This window comes from Bufo bufo, chromosome 10 (assembly GCF_905171765.1).
Source record: "Bufo bufo chromosome 10, aBufBuf1.1, whole genome shotgun sequence".
NCBI lineage: Eukaryota > Metazoa > Chordata > Amphibia > Anura > Bufonidae > Bufo > Bufo bufo.
Window position 1 is genome coordinate 770969 of NC_053398.1, and position 19595 is coordinate 790563.

General features: G+C 50.5%; 1 protein-coding gene across 1 annotated transcript in view; it reads left to right on the plus strand.

Moving 5' to 3' along the window:
- ZNF143 (zinc finger protein 143) overlaps nt 1-18827 on the plus strand; it is a 53078-nt gene extending 34251 nt beyond the window's left edge. The window contains exons 9-15 of the mRNA XM_040409469.1: nt 1046-1121; nt 1500-1625; nt 13365-13544; nt 13919-14146; nt 16550-16677; nt 16767-16907; nt 17652-18827. Coding sequence (XP_040265403.1) covers nt 1046-1121; nt 1500-1625; nt 13365-13544; nt 13919-14146; nt 16550-16677; nt 16767-16907; nt 17652-17735 — 963 coding nt within the window. The 3' untranslated portion in view covers nt 17736-18827. The remainder of the gene's footprint in view (nt 1-1045; nt 1122-1499; nt 1626-13364; nt 13545-13918; nt 14147-16549; nt 16678-16766; nt 16908-17651) is intronic.
- The last annotated feature ends 768 nt before the right edge of the window (nt 18828-19595 follow it).

The window sequence follows — 19595 nt, forward strand, 5'->3', positions numbered from 1 at the left end:
GGACTATCAGCTGTGTATCCACCTGACTTCTCCTCAACGCCACTGATGGTCCCAACCCCATTTATAAGGCAAGAAATCCCACTTATTAAACCTGACAGGGCACACCTGTGAAGTGAAGACCATTTCAGGGGACTACCTCTTGAAGCTCATCAAGAGAATGCCAAGAGTGTGCAAAGCAGTAATCAAAGCAAAAGGTGGCTACTTTGAAGAACCTAGAATATGACATATTTTCAGTTGTTTCACACTTGTTTGTTATGTATATAATTCCACATGTGTTAATTCATAGTTTTGATGCCTTCATAGTCATGAAAACAAAGAAAACTCTTTGAATGAGAAGGTGGGTCCAAACTGCAGGGTCTGTACTGTATGACTTTTTAATCCCTGTTTATTCAATATTTTTAATTCTGGAGGAAGGGGATGATTGTGATTGTTGGCTCCCCCTAGATAATAAGCCCTCACTCGGCTGCGTCTATTGCAGGATTACGACGTTCTTATGGAGCCCGCCACCTGCAGGGCTCCATGGGAACTACAGCTCTAAAAGCCATCTTGGTTTCTTCAGAGAGACCAGTCCTTTCACGGACCACCCACGGTTCCCCCTGTCGTCACGTGGGGAGACATTAAGGACCCGGGAGCGCAGCGCTGTCAGGTGTATTGGGAACATTTTACCATGCCATCTTGGGGGTTAAATGTTTTCAGTCCTTGTTATTGCCAATCAGACATTAGCCCTGAAACAACGGACACCCAGCGGCTATGGCACCCACTCCGTTCCGAAGCGGGTGTCATCTTTAAAGAGACATGTGTGGAGCTGGTTGGCGAGGGGTTAAATGGAGTCCCTGATTTGTCGTCTTTCACGTTATTAATAATACCGGTTAAGCATTTCTTAGTAAGTTCCGTGTCTGGGAAAGTTGGATGACAATCGGCATAGCTGGCGTTACCGTCACCCAGCCTTTCTGTATGTTGGAGCTTGTTGCTGTTGGCGTCCTTTGATTCTTCAGATGTTGCCGGATCGTCACCCGCTGACACGATGTAACTTTATATCTAATAGGTGCACGAGCGATCGCACACTGGGGACCGGCCGTACCAGTGCGAACATGGCGGCTGTGGGAAAGCGTTTGCAACAGGTCCGGTAATCCAAGATCTCTCTGTCCAGCGGTGCAGGGAGTAATGAAATGGGAACCTAGTGAGAGCAGCGCCGTTTATGGCCCAGGGTGGGGGGGCACTGCACATTCTTCTCTTCTTTTATTTTTCTGACTTCTACTCCAGTTACCTCCAAAGCTGCATCCCCAGCTGACTTCCATCTGTCAGCACTGGACCATGACAACATTGAGCAGCAGGAGGAAAGAGACTGAATTCAGCTGTGGATGTGCTAGCCGAAGGACAATACAGCTTTAGATGTGACTGGAGTACAAGACATGATGAACTCTGGATCAGTCAGTTCTAGACAAGTGAAACAAACTTTTCCAAAGTTCAGGATTGTGACGTCTGACTTATTTCTGTAGGCTACGGGTTAAAAAGCCACGTACGGACGCACACAGGAGAGAAGCCCTATAGGTGCACAGAGGAAAACTGCACCAAGTCGTTCAAGACATCAGGAGACTTGCAGAAACACATCCGAACTCACACAGGTAAGTGGCCCCCGCGCCGCCATCTTTTCTGGAGTATGTCAGCAGCGCTTTGAGTGGCTGGTGCAGTGTTTTCACTGCTACGTTCGACCATAGGAAATATTTAATAGATGAAATCCCATCTTGACCTAGAAATTCACAGCTGAGTTTGTTACAGTGTATCAGTGCAGGTGAAATGGACTTGATACATGTGTAACAATATTGTTACTGGATTATTTTTTTTTCACCATCTGATGCAAAGATTTACTCTATTGTTCGGACTATAAGGGCTCATTGAGACGGCCGTATGAAGGAGTCTTTATCCGTGAATATAGAGAACAAGGTGGCTCCCCTGTCCACGGGTATGGAACTGGTGCGCCAACCAATATGGCTCACCCTGCCACCATATGTGTAGTAATGATAGGCACTCGACATCTGACGGCATTTACTTAAATGGACCCTAACATGCATACACCTTAGAAACATATGAGGATGAAAATACTGGTAGACGACCTTGTGCTAAGATTAAGAAGGAGGAAAGACGTCTCCTACACCATACAGATCACTGTTGGGGACCGGCGTCAAAGCCGGCAAGTTACTCAACTGAGGGTTCACGGAGAACGCCGAGCGGTCCCCCGATCCACACAAGGAGTTAACGTGACCGCAGTACTCACTATTAGGAGGAAGACACGGAGGTAAGATCTATCCACGTGGGACGCCACGGTCTGGGCTCATCTCCATCCCTCCTCTACAAGCAGCCGTATCTCACAATATTGTGGGGGATCATTGACTATTCCTGTCATATAAGGGGACATTAGAGCCACATATAACGGCTCATTCAGCAATATCGCGACCTACAGGAAACGATGGATTAACATGAATGACAATCGCGCTAATTGAGTGGAACATTCATAACAACTGATTCGTTACTTTCTGTGCGTTTCTCAGTGATACAATCGCCGTTTATTCAGCAGTATCGAGATCCGATTATGCAATCTCCGCAGTCCTTGGAGACAATACGCATTCGGCTATTTGAACATTGAAGGCCGTGCATTATTTGCTACAGGCAATATACAAAATGAATTGATACACCAGCTGTATCGAGGTACAACGCATATGATGCATATGGATTAACTGTTTAATATTTATATGGTGGCAATTGACTGGTAGGGATCTGGTCCCTAACGGTGATCTGTATGGTGTATGATACCTCTTTCATCCTTCTTAATCTTAGGACAAGGTCCTCTGAATGCTAGTGACCACTTCCATTATGGAGGCACGGGGAGGTGAGAGTAGCACTGCAGTGGCTGTACTTTGTCTTCTTCCGGGTCCCACGGTGGTGTCCTGACCACATACAGCGGCGGGCCGTCGGTGCACCATCAGGTCACAGTACACAGTGGGACCCAGAAGAAACAATGGAGCGGCGAGTCCTGGATATACAGCGCCGTCCGGAACAAGCGAGGTAAGTTGATTATTTATTTAATTATTTATGGGGAGTCTGATGGGGGCTGATTGGGATTCTGATCTGTAGCTCATGGGGGTTGGGGGGTCCGATCAGAGGCTGATATGGTCTGATTGGGGATCTGATCTGTAGCTGGTGGGGGCTAGGGTGGTGCCAATCTTAGGCTAAGTTGGGCTGGAGGGTCTGATCTGTAGCTGATGGGGGTCTGATAGGGGCTGGGGGGGTCCGATCTGGGGCTGAGTGGGGCTGGAGGCGTCTGATCTGAGGGGTCTGATGGGAGGTTGATCTGAGGCTAATGAAGGCTGGGGGGTCTGATCTGTAGCTGATAGGGGCTGGGGGTCTGATCTGTAGCTGGGGGGGGGGTCCGATCTGAGGCCTAGTGGGGCTTTAGGCGTCTGATCGGAGTTTGATGGGATGTTGATCTGAGGCTAATGGAGGCTGGGGGGGTCTGATCTGTAGCTGATGGGGGCAGGGGGTCCGATCTGAGGCTGATGGGGTCTGATCTGGGGCTGAGGGGTTTGATAGGAAGCTTATGTAGGCTGGGGGGTTTGATCTGAGGCTGATGGAGCTTGGGGGTCTGATGTAAAATATTTTTTTCTTATTTTCCTCCTCCAAATCCTAGGTGAGTCTTATAGTCTGATGCGTGTTATAGTCTGAAAAATACTGTAATTGCTGCCCTATATCTAAATAACCCTGCTCCCAATGGTATTAGGTCTGTGTGGAAAAAGGAATGTTTTAACCCCTTCCCAACCAGCACCGTAATAGTACAGTGCAGCGGGACGTGACTTGCCGCCCAGCTTCCAACCATTACGGCCCGCCCAATCAGCTGCAGGGGTCCGGCTGTTCCCGTTAGCCGGACCCCTGCTGTATGCGCAGGCATCGGTGAAAACACTGATGCCGGCACATTAACCTTTTTTTTTCAAAAATGCTTTATTATGTAAAACTGAAACAAAGAAAGTAGACATATTTGATATCATTGCGTCCGTAACAACCTGCTTTAAAAAAAATAGCACATGATCTACCCTGTCAGATGAATGTTTTAAAAAATAAAAATGGTGCCAAAACAGCCATTTTTTGGTTACCTTGCCTCACAAAAAACGTAATATAGAGCAATTAAAAATAAAACTGGCACCTTATCCCGTAGTTTCCAAAATGTGGTCACTTTTTGGGAGTTTTGACTGTAAGGTGCATCAGGGGGCTTCAAATAGGACATGGCGTCTAAAAACCAGTCCAGCAAAATCTGCCTTCCAAAAACCATATGGCGTTCCTTTTCTTCTGCGCCCTGCCGTGTGCCCTCACATCAGTTAACGACCACATGTGGGGTGTTTCCGTAAACCGCAGAATCAGGGTAATAAATATTGAGTTTTGTTTGGCTGTTAACCCTTGCTTTTTTAGTGGGGGAAAAAATATATAGATTAAAATGGAAAATCTGCCAAAAAAGTGAAATTTTGAAATTTCATCTCCATTTTCTATTAATTCTTGTGGAACACCTAAAGGGTTAACAAAGTTTGTAAAATCAGTATTGGGTAACTTGAGGGGTGTAGTTTCTATAATGGGGTCATTTATAGGGGGGTTTTACTATGTAAGCCCCACAAAGTGACTTCAGACCTGAACTGGTCCTTTAAAAAGTGGGTTTTGGAAATTTTCTTAAACATTTTACGAATTGCTTCTAAACTTCTAAGCGTCTAATGTCCTAAAAAAATAAAATGACATTTACAAAATGATGCCAACATAAAGGAGACGTATGGGGAATGTTAAGTAATAAATATTTTATGAGGTGTCACTTTCTGTTTTAAAAGCACAGAAATTGAAATTTAGAAAATTTAGAATTTTTCAAAATTTTTGGTAAATTTTGGGATTTTTTCATAAATAAAGGTGAAATATATTGACTCCAATTTATGACTATCATGAAGTCCAATGTGTCACGAGAAAACAATCTCTGAATGACTTGGTAAAAGTGTTCCAGAGTTATTACCACATAAAGTGACACATGTCAGATCTGCAAAAAATGGCCTGGGCAGGAAGGTGAAAACTGGCCCGGGGTAAAAAGGGTTAATTCATAGATAGTATAGAAACTTCTAGCGACTTTAGGCCCTAATCACAATTATAGGGGGGGGGGGGTAATTTCTCCGTGCACTTGTGTTCTCTCGTGCGCTGCCCGGGAGGCTCCTTTTGTTCCCACTGTCATTTCTGCCGTTATTTTCTTTAAATATCCAGCGATTCCCGCCGCTCGTTGCCTGCAGTGTTTACAATAAGTGTTTCCTGTCTCCATGGCAACATGGTGTTATATAATATTCCCTAACAGACGGTGCCGGCGGCGAGGTCTGTATGCACTGGGCGGGGAGCCCTAGCAGAACACTGTGTCCTCCACTTGGTGACGCCCCGTCCTTAGAAAGCAGAGGAGAACATCGCGTCCTCACCGAGGAACAGCTGCACAAATAGTTTCCAAAAAGTCACCAAACGATATCATTGGCTCACAAGATGGAGGAGGGGACGGCGCTTGTATTATACAGGTCAATATCCTTATTGCCCTGAAACTTATTTCTGTAATATAATTTATCACTTTTTGTGTTTTACTGAAAAAACTGGCACCCGAAGGTCAGGGAGCCCAACTGTGCGCAGTGTATGGAGGATAGCACGGCCACCTGTGCGCAGTGTATGGAGGATTGCACGGCCACCTGTGCGCAGTGTATGGAGGATAGCACGGCCACCTGTGCGCAGTGTATGGAGGATTGCACGGCCACCTGTGCGCAGTGTATGGAGGATTGCACGGCCACCTGTGCGCAGTGTATGGAGGATAGCACGGCCACCTGTGCGCAGTGTATGGAGGATAGCACGGCCACCTGTGCGCAGTGTATGGAGGATAGCACGGCCACCTGTGCGCAGTGTATAGAGGATTGCACGGCCACCTGTGCGCAGTGTATAGAGGATTGCACGGCCACCTGTGCGCAGTGTATGGAGGATTGCACGGCCAACTGTGCGCAGTGTATGGAGGATAGCACGGCCACCTGTGCGCAGTGTATAGAGGATTGCACGGCCACCTGTGCGCAGTGTATAGAGGATTGCACGGCCACCTGTGCGCAGTGTATGGAGGATTGCACGGCCACCTGTGCGCAGTGTATGGAGGATTGCACGGCCACCTGTGCGCAGTGTATGGAGGATTGCACGGCCAACTGTGCGCAGTGTATGGAGGATTGCACGGCCACCTGTGCGCAGTGTATGGAGGATAGCACGGCCACCTGTGCGCAGTGTATGGAGGATTGCACGGCCACCTGTGCGCAGTGTATGGAGGATTGCACGGCCACCTGTGCGCAGTGTATGGAGGATAGCACGGCCACCTGTGCGCAGTGTATGGAGGATAGCACGGCCACCTGTGCGCAGTGTATGGAGGATTGCACGGCCACCTGTGCGCAGTGTATGGAGGATAGCACGGCCACCTGTGCGCAGTGTATGGAGGATAGCACGGCCACCTGTGCGCAGTGTATGGAGGATTGCACGGCCACCTGTGCGGAGTGTATGGAGGATAGCACGGCCACCTGTGCGCAGTGTATGGAGGATAGCACGGCCACCTGTGCGCAGTGTATGGAGGATAGCACGGCCACCTGTGCGCAGTGTATAGAGGATTGCACGGCCACCTGTGCGCAGTGTATAGAGGATTGCACGGCCACCTGTGCGCAGTGTATGGAGGATTGCACGGCCAACTGTGCGCAGTGTATGGAGGATAGCACGGCCACCTGTGCGCAGTGTATAGAGGATTGCACGGCCACCTGTGCGCAGTGTATAGAGGATTGCACGGCCACCTGTGCGCAGTGTATGGAGGATTGCACGGCCACCTGTGCGCAGTGTATGGAGGATTGCACGGCCACCTGTGCGCAGTGTATGGAGGATTGCACGGCCAACTGTGCGCAGTGTATGGAGGATTGCACGGCCACCTGTGCGCAGTGTATGGAGGATAGCACGGCCACCTGTGCGCAGTGTATGGAGGATTGCACGGCCACCTGTGCGCAGTGTATGGAGGATTGCACGGCCACCTGTGCGCAGTGTATGGAGGATAGCACGGCCACCTGTGCGCAGTGTATGGAGGATAGCACGGCCACCTGTGCGCAGTGTATGGAGGATTGCACGGCCACCTGTGCGCAGTGTATGAGGATTGCACGGCCACCTGTGCGCAGTGTATAAGGATTGCACGGCCACCTGTGCGCAGTGTATGGAGGATTGCACGGCCACTGTGCGCAGTGTATGGAGGATTGCACGGCCACCTGTGCGCAGTGTATGAGGATTGCACGGCCACCTGTGCGCAGTGTATAGAGGATTGCACGGCCACCTGTGCGCAGTGTATGGAGGATTGCACGGCCACCTGTGCGCAGTGTATGGAGGATTGCACGGCCACCTGTGCGCAGTGTATGGAGGATTGCACGGCCAACTGTGCGCAGTGTATGGAGGATTGCACGGCCACCTGTGCGCAGTGTATGGAGGATAGCACGGCCACCTGTGCGCAGTGTATGGAGGATTGCACGGCCACCTGTGCGCAGTGTATGGAGGATTGCACGGCCACCTGTGCGCAGTGTATGGAGGATAGCACGGCCACCTGTGCGCAGTGTATGGAGGATAGCACGGCCACCTGTGCGCAGTGTATGGAGGATTGCACGGCCACCTGTGCGCAGTGTATGGAGGATAGCACGGCCACCTGTGCGCAGTGTATGGAGGATAGCACGGCCACCTGTGCGCAGTGTATGGAGGATTGCACGGCCACCTGTGCGCAGTGTATGGAGGATAGCACGGCCACCTGTGCGCAGTGTATGGAGGATTAGCACGGCCACCTGTGCGCAGTGTATGGAGGATAGCACGGCCACCTGTGCGCAGTGTATAGAGGATTGCACGGCCACCTGTGCGCAGTGTATAGAGGATTGCACGGCCACCTGTGCGCAGTGTATGGAGGATTGCACGGCCAACTGTGCGCAGTGTATGGAGGATAGCACGGCCACCTGTGCGCAGTGTATAGAGGATTGCACGGCCACCTGTGCGCAGTGTATAGAGGATTGCACGGCCACCTGTGCGCAGTGTATGGAGGATTGCACGGCCACCTGTGCGCAGTGTATGGAGGATTGCACGGCCACCTGTGCGCAGTGTATGGAGGATTGCACGGCCAACTGTGCGCAGTGTATGGAGGATTGCACGGCCACCTGTGCGCAGTGTATGGAGGATAGCACGGCCACCTGTGCGCAGTGTATGGAGGATTGCACGGCCACCTGTGCGCAGTGTATGGAGGATTGCACGGCCACCTGTGCGCAGTGTATGGAGGATAGCACGGCCACCTGTGCGCAGTGTATGGAGGATAGCACGGCCACCTGTGCGCAGTGTATGGAGGATTGCACGGCCACCTGTGCGCAGTGTATGGAGGATTGCACGGCCACCTGTGCGCAGTGTATGGAGGATTGCACGGCCACCTGTGCGCAGTGTATGGAGGATTGCACGGCCACCTGTGCGCAGTGTATGGAGGATTGCACGGCCACCTGTGCGCAGTGTATGGAGGATAGCACGGCCACCTGTGCGCAGTGTATGGAGGATTGCACGGCCACCTGTGCGCAGTGTATGGAGGATTGCACGGCCACCTGTGCGCAGTGTATGGAGGATTGCACGGCCACCTGTGCGCAGTGTATGGAGGATTGCACGGCCACCTGTGCGCAGTGTATGGAGGATTGCACGGCCACCTGTGCGCAGTGTATGGAGGATAGCACGGCCACCTGTGCGCAGTGTATGGAGGATTGCACGGCCACCTGTGCGCAGTGTATGGAGGATTGCACGGCCACCTGTGCGCAGTGTATGGAGGATTGCACGGCCACCTGTGTGCAGTGTATGGAGGATAGGATAGCACGGCCACCTGTGCGCAGTGTATGGAGGATTGCACGGCCACCTGTGCGCAGTGTATGGAGGATTGCACGGCCACCTGTGCGCAGTGTATGGAGGATTGCACGGCCACCTGTGCGCAGTGTATGGAGGATTGCACGGCCACCTGTGCGCAGTGTATGGAGGATTGCACGGCCACCTGTGCGCAGTGTATGGAGGATTGCACGGCCACCTGTGCGCAGTGTATGGAGGATTGCACGGCCACCTATTTTTGCAGGGTTAAAGGGATTCTGTCACCTCGTTTTAGCCTATAGAGCCGCGGACATGCACTGCTAGATCGCCGCTACCATGTCTGCAATGTACCTGTCCCATAGCGCTGTGTGCTTTTATTGTGTTTAAAAAAAGATTTTATAGATAAATGAGCCCGGTAAGGAGCCCAAGGGGCCGCACTAACCGTTTTGGAGCCCAGCACCGCCTGCATCCTCCGAATCTCCTCCTTGCTCACAAAGTTAGATCGCCGTAATCTTGTGATGCGCGAGCTCGCACATGCGCAGTTCCTTCCCTGAGGCTGATGCCAGCACAGGGAAGGAGCACTATGCCGGCACTGCGCGAGCTCGCGCATTGTGAGATTACGTCAATTTAATTGAGCAAGGAGGAGATTCGGAGGATGCAGGCGGTGCTGGGCTCCTTCATAGGGGCCGTGGCTGGGCTCCAAAACGGTTAGTGTGGCCCCTTGGGCTCCTTACCGGGCTCATTTATCTATAAAATCTTTTTTTAAACACAATAAAAGCACACAGCGCTATGGGACAGGTATATTGCGGACATGGTAGCGGCGATCTAGCCGTGCATGTCCGCGGCTCTATAGGCTGTGACAGAATCCCTTTAAGCTGAATTTCTTTCCAAAAAATTGTGACAAACCATGCAGCATGTAAATTAACCCTTAGGCTTGTCTTTTTTGCTTACTAGTTAACCATTAACACTTACATGTATGGCATTATGTCCAAGGGCTTGTATGGGGCAGACTGCTGCACTCAGCCCGCTCCGTACACGGCGGGTGCCGGCTGTATAATACAGGAGGCTCCCGGCCGCAATGACCAGAGGTTTTCTATTATAGTCTACAAGCCAAGCAATCAGAAGATCGCAGGTTATAGCCCCACAAGAGTAAAAAGTTAAAATATAAATATTATAAAAATTCAAATCACCCAATTGTACATATAAAAAATAAACCTTACAGGTATCAGCGCCTACAAAAATGTCTGAACTACTAAAATCTAAAAATTTCCTGTGCGGTGTATGTCGTAATGGGAAAAAAAAACTAACGTAATTTGCCATTATTCAATCACCTTGTTCCACCCCACATATACACACACATATATATTGTGGTGATGTGTCCAGTATAAGTGCTGGGAGGCGTGTATATCCCACCCACATACCTCAGCTGGGACCGTTTTGTCTAGATGTTGTTCTGGGCTGAATTTCATGTGGACTGGTGGGTAGGTTTGGTAGTGGGATCTGTCAGTCCACACTCTTCCACTACATGTATTGTCTGTTGCCGGAGCTGATTGCAGGTGAGGCCTGCTGCTGGAATAATGGAGGGGTGAAATAACCTTCTGTATGAGAGAGAGGGAGAAAGCCTGAGGAAGTAAGGTCGCACGGTCCGAGTCGGGAGCGGCCCTCCAAAGAAATGCCACCCCACACCATTACTGACCCAATGCCAAACCGGTCATGCTGGAGGATGCTGCAGGCAGCAGAACGTTCTCCACGGCGTCTCCAGACTCTGTCACGTCTGTCACATGTGCTCAGTGTGAACCTGCTTTCATCTGTGAAGAGCACAGGGCGCCAGTGGCGAATTTGCCAATCTTGGTGTTCTCTGGCAAATGCCAAACGTCCTGCACGGTGTTGGGCTGTAAGCACAACCCCCACCTGTGGACGTCGGGCCCTCATATCACCCTCATGGAGTCTGTTTCTGACCGTTTGAGCAGACACATGCACATTTGTGGCCTGCTGGAGGTCATTTTGCAGGGCTCTGGCAGTGCTCCTCCTGTTCCTCCTTGCACAAAGGCGGAGGTAGCGGTCCTGCTGCTGGGTTGTTGCCCTCCTACGGCCTCTTCCACGTCTCCTGATGTACTGGCCTGTCTCCTGGTACCGCCTCCATGCTCTGGACACTACGCTGACAGACACAGCAAACCTTCTTGCCACAGCTCGCATTGATGTGCCATCCTGGATAAGCTGCACTACCTGAGCCACTTGTGTGGGTTGTAGACTCCGTCTCATGCTACCACTAGAGTGAAAGCACCGCCAGCATTCAAAAGTGACCAAAACATCAGCCAGGAAGCATAGGAACTGAGAAGTGGTCTGTGCTCACCACCTGCAGAACCACTCCTTTATTGGGGGTGTCTTGCTAATTGCCTATAATTTCCACCTGTTGTCTATCCCATTTGCACAACAGCATGTGAAATTGATTGTCACTCAGTGTTGCTTCCTAAGTGGACAGTTTGATTTCACAGAAGTGCGATTGACTTGGAGTTACATTGTGTTGTTTAAGTGTTCCCTTTATTTTTTTGAGCAGTGTGTATGTGTATGTATGTGTATATATATATATATATATATATATATATATATATATATATATATATATATATATATATACACACATACATACACTGAACAAAAATATAAACACAACACTTTCGGTTTTGCTCCCATTTTGCATGAGCTGAACTCAAAGATCTGAAACATTTTCTACATACACAAAAGACCCATTACTCTCAGATATTGTTCACAAATCTGTCTAGATCTGTGTAGTGAGCGCTTCTCCTCTGCCGAGATAATCCATCCCACCTCACAGGTGTGGCATATCAAGGTGCTGATTAGACAGCATGAATATTGCACAGGTGTGCCTTAGACTGCCCACAATAAAAGGCCACTCTGAAATGTGCAGTTTGATCACACAGCACAACGTCTGAGGGAGCGTGCAGTTGGCATGCTGACTGCAGGAACGTCTACCAGAGCTGTTGCCCGTGCAATAAATGTTCATTTCTCTACCATAAGCCGTCTCCAAAGGCGTTTCAGAGAATTTGGCCGTACATCCAACTGGCCTCACAACCGCAGATCACGTGTAACCACCCCAGCCCAGGACCTCCACATCCAGCATGTTCACCTCCATGGTCGTCTGAGACCAGCCACCTGGACGGCTGCAGCAACAATCATTTTGCATAACCAAAGATTTTCTGCACAAACTGTCAGAAACCGTCTCAGGGAAGCTCCTCTCCATGCTCGTCGTCCTCATCGGGGTCTGGACCTGACTGCAGTTCATCGTCATAATTGACTTCAGTGGGCAATTGCTGACGTCAACGTTGTGGATCAGTGGCCCATGGTGGCGGTGGGGTTATGGTATGGGCAGGCGTATGTTATGGACAACGAACACTGGGGCATTTTATGGATGGCATTCTGAATGCACAGAGATCCCGAGGCCCATTGTTGTGCCGTTCATCCACGACCATCACCTCATGGTGCAGCATGATAATGCACGGCCCCATATTGCAAGGATCTGTACACAATTCCTGGAAGCTGAAAACATCCCAGTTCTTGCATGGCAGCATACTCACCGGACATGTCACCCATTGAGCATGTTTGGGACGCTCTGGATCGGCGTCTACGACACCGTGTTCCAGTTCCTGCCGATATTCTGCAACTTCGCACAGCTATTGCTATTGTTGCAACATCTGTGGCATTGTGCTGTGTGATTAAACTGCACATTTCAGAGTGGCCTTTTATTGTGGACAGTCTAAGGCACACCTGTGCAATATTCATGCTGGATGTGGAGGTCCTGGGCTGGCTACACGTGGTCTGCGGTTGTGAGGCCGGTTGGATGTACTGCCAAATTCTCTGAAACTCCTTTGGAGGCGGCTTATGGTAGAGAAATGAACATTCATTGCACGGGCAACAGCTCTGGTAGACATTCCTGCAGTCAGCATGCCAATTGCGACATCTGTGGCATTGTGCTGTGTGATCAAACTGCACATTTCAGAGTGGCCTTTTATTGTGGGCAGTCTAAGGCACACCTGTGCAATATTCATGCTGTCTAATCAGCACCTTGATCTGCCACACCTGTGAGGTGGGATGGATTATCTCGGCAAAGGAGAAGCGCTCACTGACACAGATCTAGACAGATTTGTGAACAGTATCTGAGAGTAATGAGTCTTCTGTGTCTGTAGAAAATGTTTCAGATCTTTGAGTTCAGCTCATGCAAAATGGGAGCAAAACCAAAAGTGCTGTGTTTTACAAACCACAGTTGTGTGCATGAGTCCTAACAATGATCAAAACATTGTATGCATCCCAAAAATAAGCTTTTATATGTCTATGCTAAGTTATGACTCTTGGAATGTGGGGAGGAAAATGAAAATGGGCCCGGTCTTTGAGGGGTTAAACTATCTCTCATTATTTGCCTGCAGGAGAGAGGCCGTTCAAATGTCCGTTCGAAGGTTGCGGAAGGTCATTTACCACATCAAACATCCGGAAAGTTCACATCCGTACACACACAGGGGAGCGGCCATATTACTGCTCAGAGTCCGGCTGTGGCAGAGCATTCGCCAGCGCCACCAATTACAAGAACCACGTGCGGATACACACAGGTAGCACCACATGCGCTGCTGCTCAGAGACAGTGGATGGCGACTTGTAACTAAGGCTATGTCCATACCATTCACATACCTGATGTATATCTGTAGTGCAGGGATCAGCAACCTCCGCCACTCCAGCTGTTCTGAAACTACAACTCCCAGAATCCTCATTTCATTTGGGAGTCACAGGAATAGCTGAGGAAGTATGTTCGCTGGGAGTTGGAGTTTCACAGCAGCTGGAGAGTGGAATCTGAGGCAGACGCTTCTGCTGCGGATCCCCCTGCCCCTCGCGATCACTGCTTTATGTCCCAGATCTCCAGTGCGGAGACCCCAGAGACGTTTACATCCATATATGTGACTGACCTTTGATCTCGTCTCTACGGCCAGGAGAGAAGCCATACGTGTGTACGGTGCCGGGGTGCGATAAACGTTTCACGGAATATTCCAGCCTATACAAACATCACGTGGTTCACACTCACTCCAAGCCGTACAACTGCAACCACTGCGGCAAAACGTACAAGCAGATCTCCACACTCGCCATGCACAAGAGGACGGCGCACAATGACACGGAGCCCATCGAGGAGGACCAGGAAGGTTTCTATGTACCGCAGCCACGTAAGTGCTACCCCTCCGCACCCTCTATTCCCACCCAGGAAACCTGACAACCCATTCTTGAAATGAAGCCCGTCTAGTGGTGATCACTTATCGCTGGGGGTCCATCTCTCCTGCCGGGGATGTGGTATTACGTAGCAGCTCATAGACTTCCATATAGTCTTGGTAGCAGAAAGCCCCCCAATAACAGCGCAGCAGTGAGGGCAGACTCTTCGCGGTCTTCTCCGTGTATCCGCACAGATTCCCCGCACCCGCTGACAAGTGGCAATAGTAGCCCCCCTATAGCAGCTAGGATTACAGGAGGGCACCGCCAGTTGGTAATAGAAACATAAAGGGTGAAATGTATCATTCCCCCTACCCAGTCTTCCAGTGTTACAAATTTGCGAAACCCGGTTTTGCTACTTTTTTTTATGTCATTGCAACTTTATTGTGCCTCACCAATTTCCAAAAAGGGACATAATATGGGCGGAGTCATCGGCCACCTCACTTTTCTCATTTATGTCAGAAATTTGGTGTGAAAAAATGACAGAAATCTGTGGCAGCTGTGCGCACAGGTTACCGGAAGAGGCATTTAATTTAGGGTGAGGCCTGTGCCGCCTCATACAGGCCTTGGCAGCGCAGGGCGTAGCACACAGTAATCAGGGCCAGTGTTAGAACCCCTCATTGATGGCCCGGGTGAGCTGCTCGCCGTTATCGCAGCTGCTGGCTAAGTTGACATCGATACCTGGATCGCTATGAAGTGTCCGTTTATCCAGAACAAAGCTCTCGTGCGCACACAGCAGATCTGTTTGCCCTGGACACCTGGTGAGCGCAGAGGTTTGGGCAGGTGCCAGGCCACAGCTTGTCACCCTCACAAAGGATCTGCTAACGAGCATGGCGAGGCCCGGGCAGCATCCGTTGAGGAGCCTTACCTGGCACAGAATGCGCACTGACAAGCGGGGAGGGGCGCCCCGCATTCATACATTCCTTCCCTTCAGAACCGCTGATCTGGAACAGCTGCCGGCCCCACAGTCCTGCATTTTGCTGCTTCCATTGTTTGTGCTGCAACAGCCAAAACGGCTTTAATAGACAAATCTAACCAGCACCATAGGGAAGAAGTAATCGGAGGGCTCCCATAATGATACTGCCCCCCCGCAGGCTGATACGTTATTACCTGCACTGATACATTGTAGAAAACCATCAGGATAGGAGAGATACGATTGTCTAGACTGGATACCTTGTCGCACCCGAGGTCTTTTGGAAATATTCTTATTTTCTTTTTGCTCGCGGCAAGTATTGAATACAAACTGTTTTAGGCTACTTTCACACTAGCGTTCGGGTGTCCACTCGTGCGCTCCGTTTAAAGGGGCTCACGAGCGGCCCCGAACGCATCCGTCTGGCCCCAATGCATTCTGAGTGGACGCGGATCCGCTGAGAATGCATCCGCCTGCCAGCGCTCAGCCTCCGCTCCGCTCAGTGAGCGGACACCTGAACGCTGCTTGCACGGGTGTCCGCCTGGCCGTGCGGAGGCGAGCGGATCCGTCCAGACTTACAATGTAAGTCAATGGGGACGGATCTGCTTGAAGATGACACAATATGCCTCAATCTTCAAGCGGATCCGTCCCCCATTGACTTACAATGTAAAGTCTGAACGGATCCGCTCAGGCTACTTTCAGACTTAGAAAATTTTCTAAGTTTTAATGCAGACGGATCCGTTCTGAACGGATGCGAACGTCTGCATTATCGGAGCGGATCCGTCTGATGAAACATCAGATGGATCCGCTCCGAACGCTAGTGTGAAAGTAGCCTTACAAAGGTGACTTCTATTTACATGTCAGCGGTTCAACCCTAACCATACGGATGGTAATGGGAGCGTAAGTGACCGTGCAGAAGTTCTCTTTGTGAACAGCAGAGGGCGCTCTTGCTCACTACCTGAAATTCCTGCAATAGAATCGGTTTCTTGCAGCGGACGGGCTCCGCTATGGGAGCACTGGGGAACGTGTCCCGCGTTCTCGCACGCTGATCCTTATCTCTACGTCAGTGTTTGCGGACTGTGAATGATTGATTGGGACTTCACTGAGTAAACACGGCGTCCATTGTGTTGATGCCAGGGAGCAGCTCCATCAGCCGTTTAATGTGGCGGCTTCTTCACAGCATGCTTTATTATAGGCGTCAGGTTAATATTTCACGTGTTGCTGTGATTGTGGCGCTGTACATAACGCATTAGAGAGGAACCCCAGAAAACAAGCTCCAGGCAGCGGGTTGGGGTGCTCCTTTATTCTTGGAAACCTAGCGAGGTTTGTGCAGAGCTCTCCCATGACTTGTCCCCCTTTAAAGACTCGTCTGCTTGTTCAGTGTATTCAGAGAGCTTGTGCTAATGTTTTGGCTTGTAGGCAGAGTAATGCTCACAGTTTCCATTTGTTACAGCGGAAGAAGTCCTGAAAGGCTCCCAGATCACGTACGTCACTGGAGTGGAGGGAGAAGACGGCTTGCCGGCCGCAGTGACGCAGTCAGGACAGCAGCTGGCTCTTATAGCCCAGGATGGCACCCGGCATGTAAGTGATTGTGCTGGGCTCCTCGGAGGACACTTCCGTGTCTGGTATTTCCTACCTGTGAATCTCCCCCATTTCCTCTCCCTTCACAGGTGGCTATAGTGGCGCAGGACCTGTCGGCCTTCCATGCGGCCTCCGTGGAAATGGGGCAGCAGCACGGTCACCACCTGGTCACCGAGACCCGGCCGGTCACACTGCTGGCCACATCCAACGGGACACAGATTGCAGTCACGGTACGAGGGGGAGGGGCCTACAGCAACCAATCACAGTCACACTGTTGTATTTATTTTTTATTTATTTTTGTAAGGTTATTTGAGAAACAAAAGCTTGAATCTGATTGGTTGTTGTAGAAGATGAGTTAGCTGATTGGCTCCTGAGGTTAATGAGCGGGCACTGAGCCTAAGGATAAACAGTAACTTACCTTGCCTAGGTATGTGGGCATGGCTGCTGGTGTGAATATGAATCTGTACAAGCGCTTGGGGACCCAGAGGTGGGGCCCCCGGATGGGACCTCTGTTTCCAGTCTGGCCCCCAGATATCTGAAGTGCCCAGTGATAAAGGAGCAGGGGACGGATCCATTCATCAGAAGGATGGGAAAGCTGCCAGGGCGGCCATCTTGGCTGTATGTACACTGTGACCGATGTCGGCTCGAGGACTTAAATTTACAGGGGATTTAAAGGAATATTCCATTTCAGAAAACAAAATAAAGTGAAAAGTTCTATAATGTTTAAATGATTTCAGTATCTCTGCTTGCTGTCATTCAAAAGGAAGCTTCGTAGATTATCTCCAGGGGATGTGCTGGCGCACAACTATAGCGGTCCCTTGAGTAGCGCCCATCACATGACCAGGACACGAATCCCCTGGAAGTAAACACTAAAGATTTTCATTCAAGGACAACAACCAGAGATCTTGAAAAACATGAGGAATCTGAGTGAAATCCAGAGCAGATGAGGTAATGCCTTGTGTTTTCCCCGTCAGCTGGGCGAGCAGCAGTCCTTGGAAGAAGCCATCAGGATAGCCTCACGGATACAGCAGGGCGAATCTCCCGGGATGGACGATTAACACGCCCCGGCCGCCATCTTGGACCAGGAGATGGCGCGTGTCAGGACTTGTAAGACATTGAACACTTTCCGGGGACTGTGCTAATGGGCCGGCTGCATTTCAGGGCCGCGTCCCCGGCTCGGCGCCTGTGTTTGCGCTCGTAGCGCTCCGGCCGCCATGTATTATTTGTACATAGAGATTGTTAATGATGAAATTAATACTATTTTATCTTTGCAGCAGATCATGTACAAACCCCCTCCCCTCCCCCAACATTAAAGGGACAGAAGCTGTTTTGTACATTACTGCTCTATGAAATATTGAATTAGTCGCCATATTGGATAGAAGTGAAGGAGGCGCCCAGAGCGCAGCACGTGACGGGGGAGGGGATGCCGACCTCCTGGCATTAGTTCTCTGGCTCACGATTCGCCGGCTGTTGGGAAGTTTGTGGCCAATTGACACGAGATCTTTATCTGCAGATCCGACGTATACGCAGAAGATCCGAGGCCGGCGTATTGTACCTCCCGGCTCTTCCCGACAGACGGAGGAATTACAGCCGTGTCCTCCCCTCTCCGGACACATGCACACTGTGCCGCTCATACACGTGAGACTTAGGGGCAGGAATGATCGCCACTGCCGTGGTCTTCCCTCACTCAGTCCTATTACCGCTCGGTCCCCATGTATCGTCAGCGCGGACAAAACAGATCAGGATGCCTTCCATTCCATGACCGGACACAAAACCGCTGCGTCCGGTCTGCGAAACGGAACAACCTGGATCTGGCACTAAATTCAATGTAAGTCAATGGCCCCGTGTCCGTTTTTCTGGTTTGTTCAGTTTGGATCTAATACACCTGCATCTGAATGGAACGGATGCATCCCAATGTACTAAATCGAACGGAATCGTTTTGCTGCGGTTTTCAGATCCTCTGTCGGATCTCAGAACCGGAATACAAAGCGCAGATGTGAGAGTAGTCTAAGGTGCACTTACTGATTTATCGGCTGATTGGCACGCCAGGTATCGGGAATAAGGGCTCCTACGAACGCTGGTTCACGATAATTGGCCTGAAAACCATTCTGTCTAAGGGCGGGCTCACACCACGCTTTATGATGTATACGTTACAGAAAGAAGGATACAAAAACGCAGCACACCGCGTCCATTTATCCTGCGCAGTCCGGTAAAAAAAGTATACTTCATGGCACTCTATGGTGAACGGATGCCACTGTGTGGCATCAGTCCGAGGCGTCCGTTTAATGTATACGTTTTTTGAATATGTTAAACAGGAAAAACGTCATGTGAACCCAGCCTAATAGGGCCTTAAAGCGGCTGTCACCCCACACACCAGGCGTAGCGCCCGCTAGGGTTACTGACGCTGATTAGGGCGACATCTCTTTTCTCTATAGGTAGTAGCAGTGGGGGGAAATATGAACTTGTATAAATATGCTAATGAGCTACTGGAGCACCAGGAGGCGGGCGAAGGTGGTTCGAGCACCGCTCCAGCGACGCCCCATACTGACGCCTATCTCCTTCAAGTTGCAACCCCCACTCCCTCCCTTTAGAGTGAAAGCCGACCCCGCTGCAGGTGACATGATCGGCGCGTGCACAGTATGGCTCATAAGGGTGAATCTGAAGATGTGCGCAGGCGTGAGATCTCAGGTCTAGCACTGTCAATCTAAAGGGAGGGGGGCTTGATTTGAAGGAGATGGGCGGTGCTCGACCCTCCTAAGCCCGCCTCCTGGTGCTCCAGTAGCTCATTAGCATACTTCTTAAAACCCCCGGATTTCTCCACACCACTACTACCTACAGATAAGATGTCCCTAGTCCGCGTCAGTAACCCTGGTGGATGGGTGTGAGCAGATCCCGTGGCTGTGACCGGAGACTCGCTC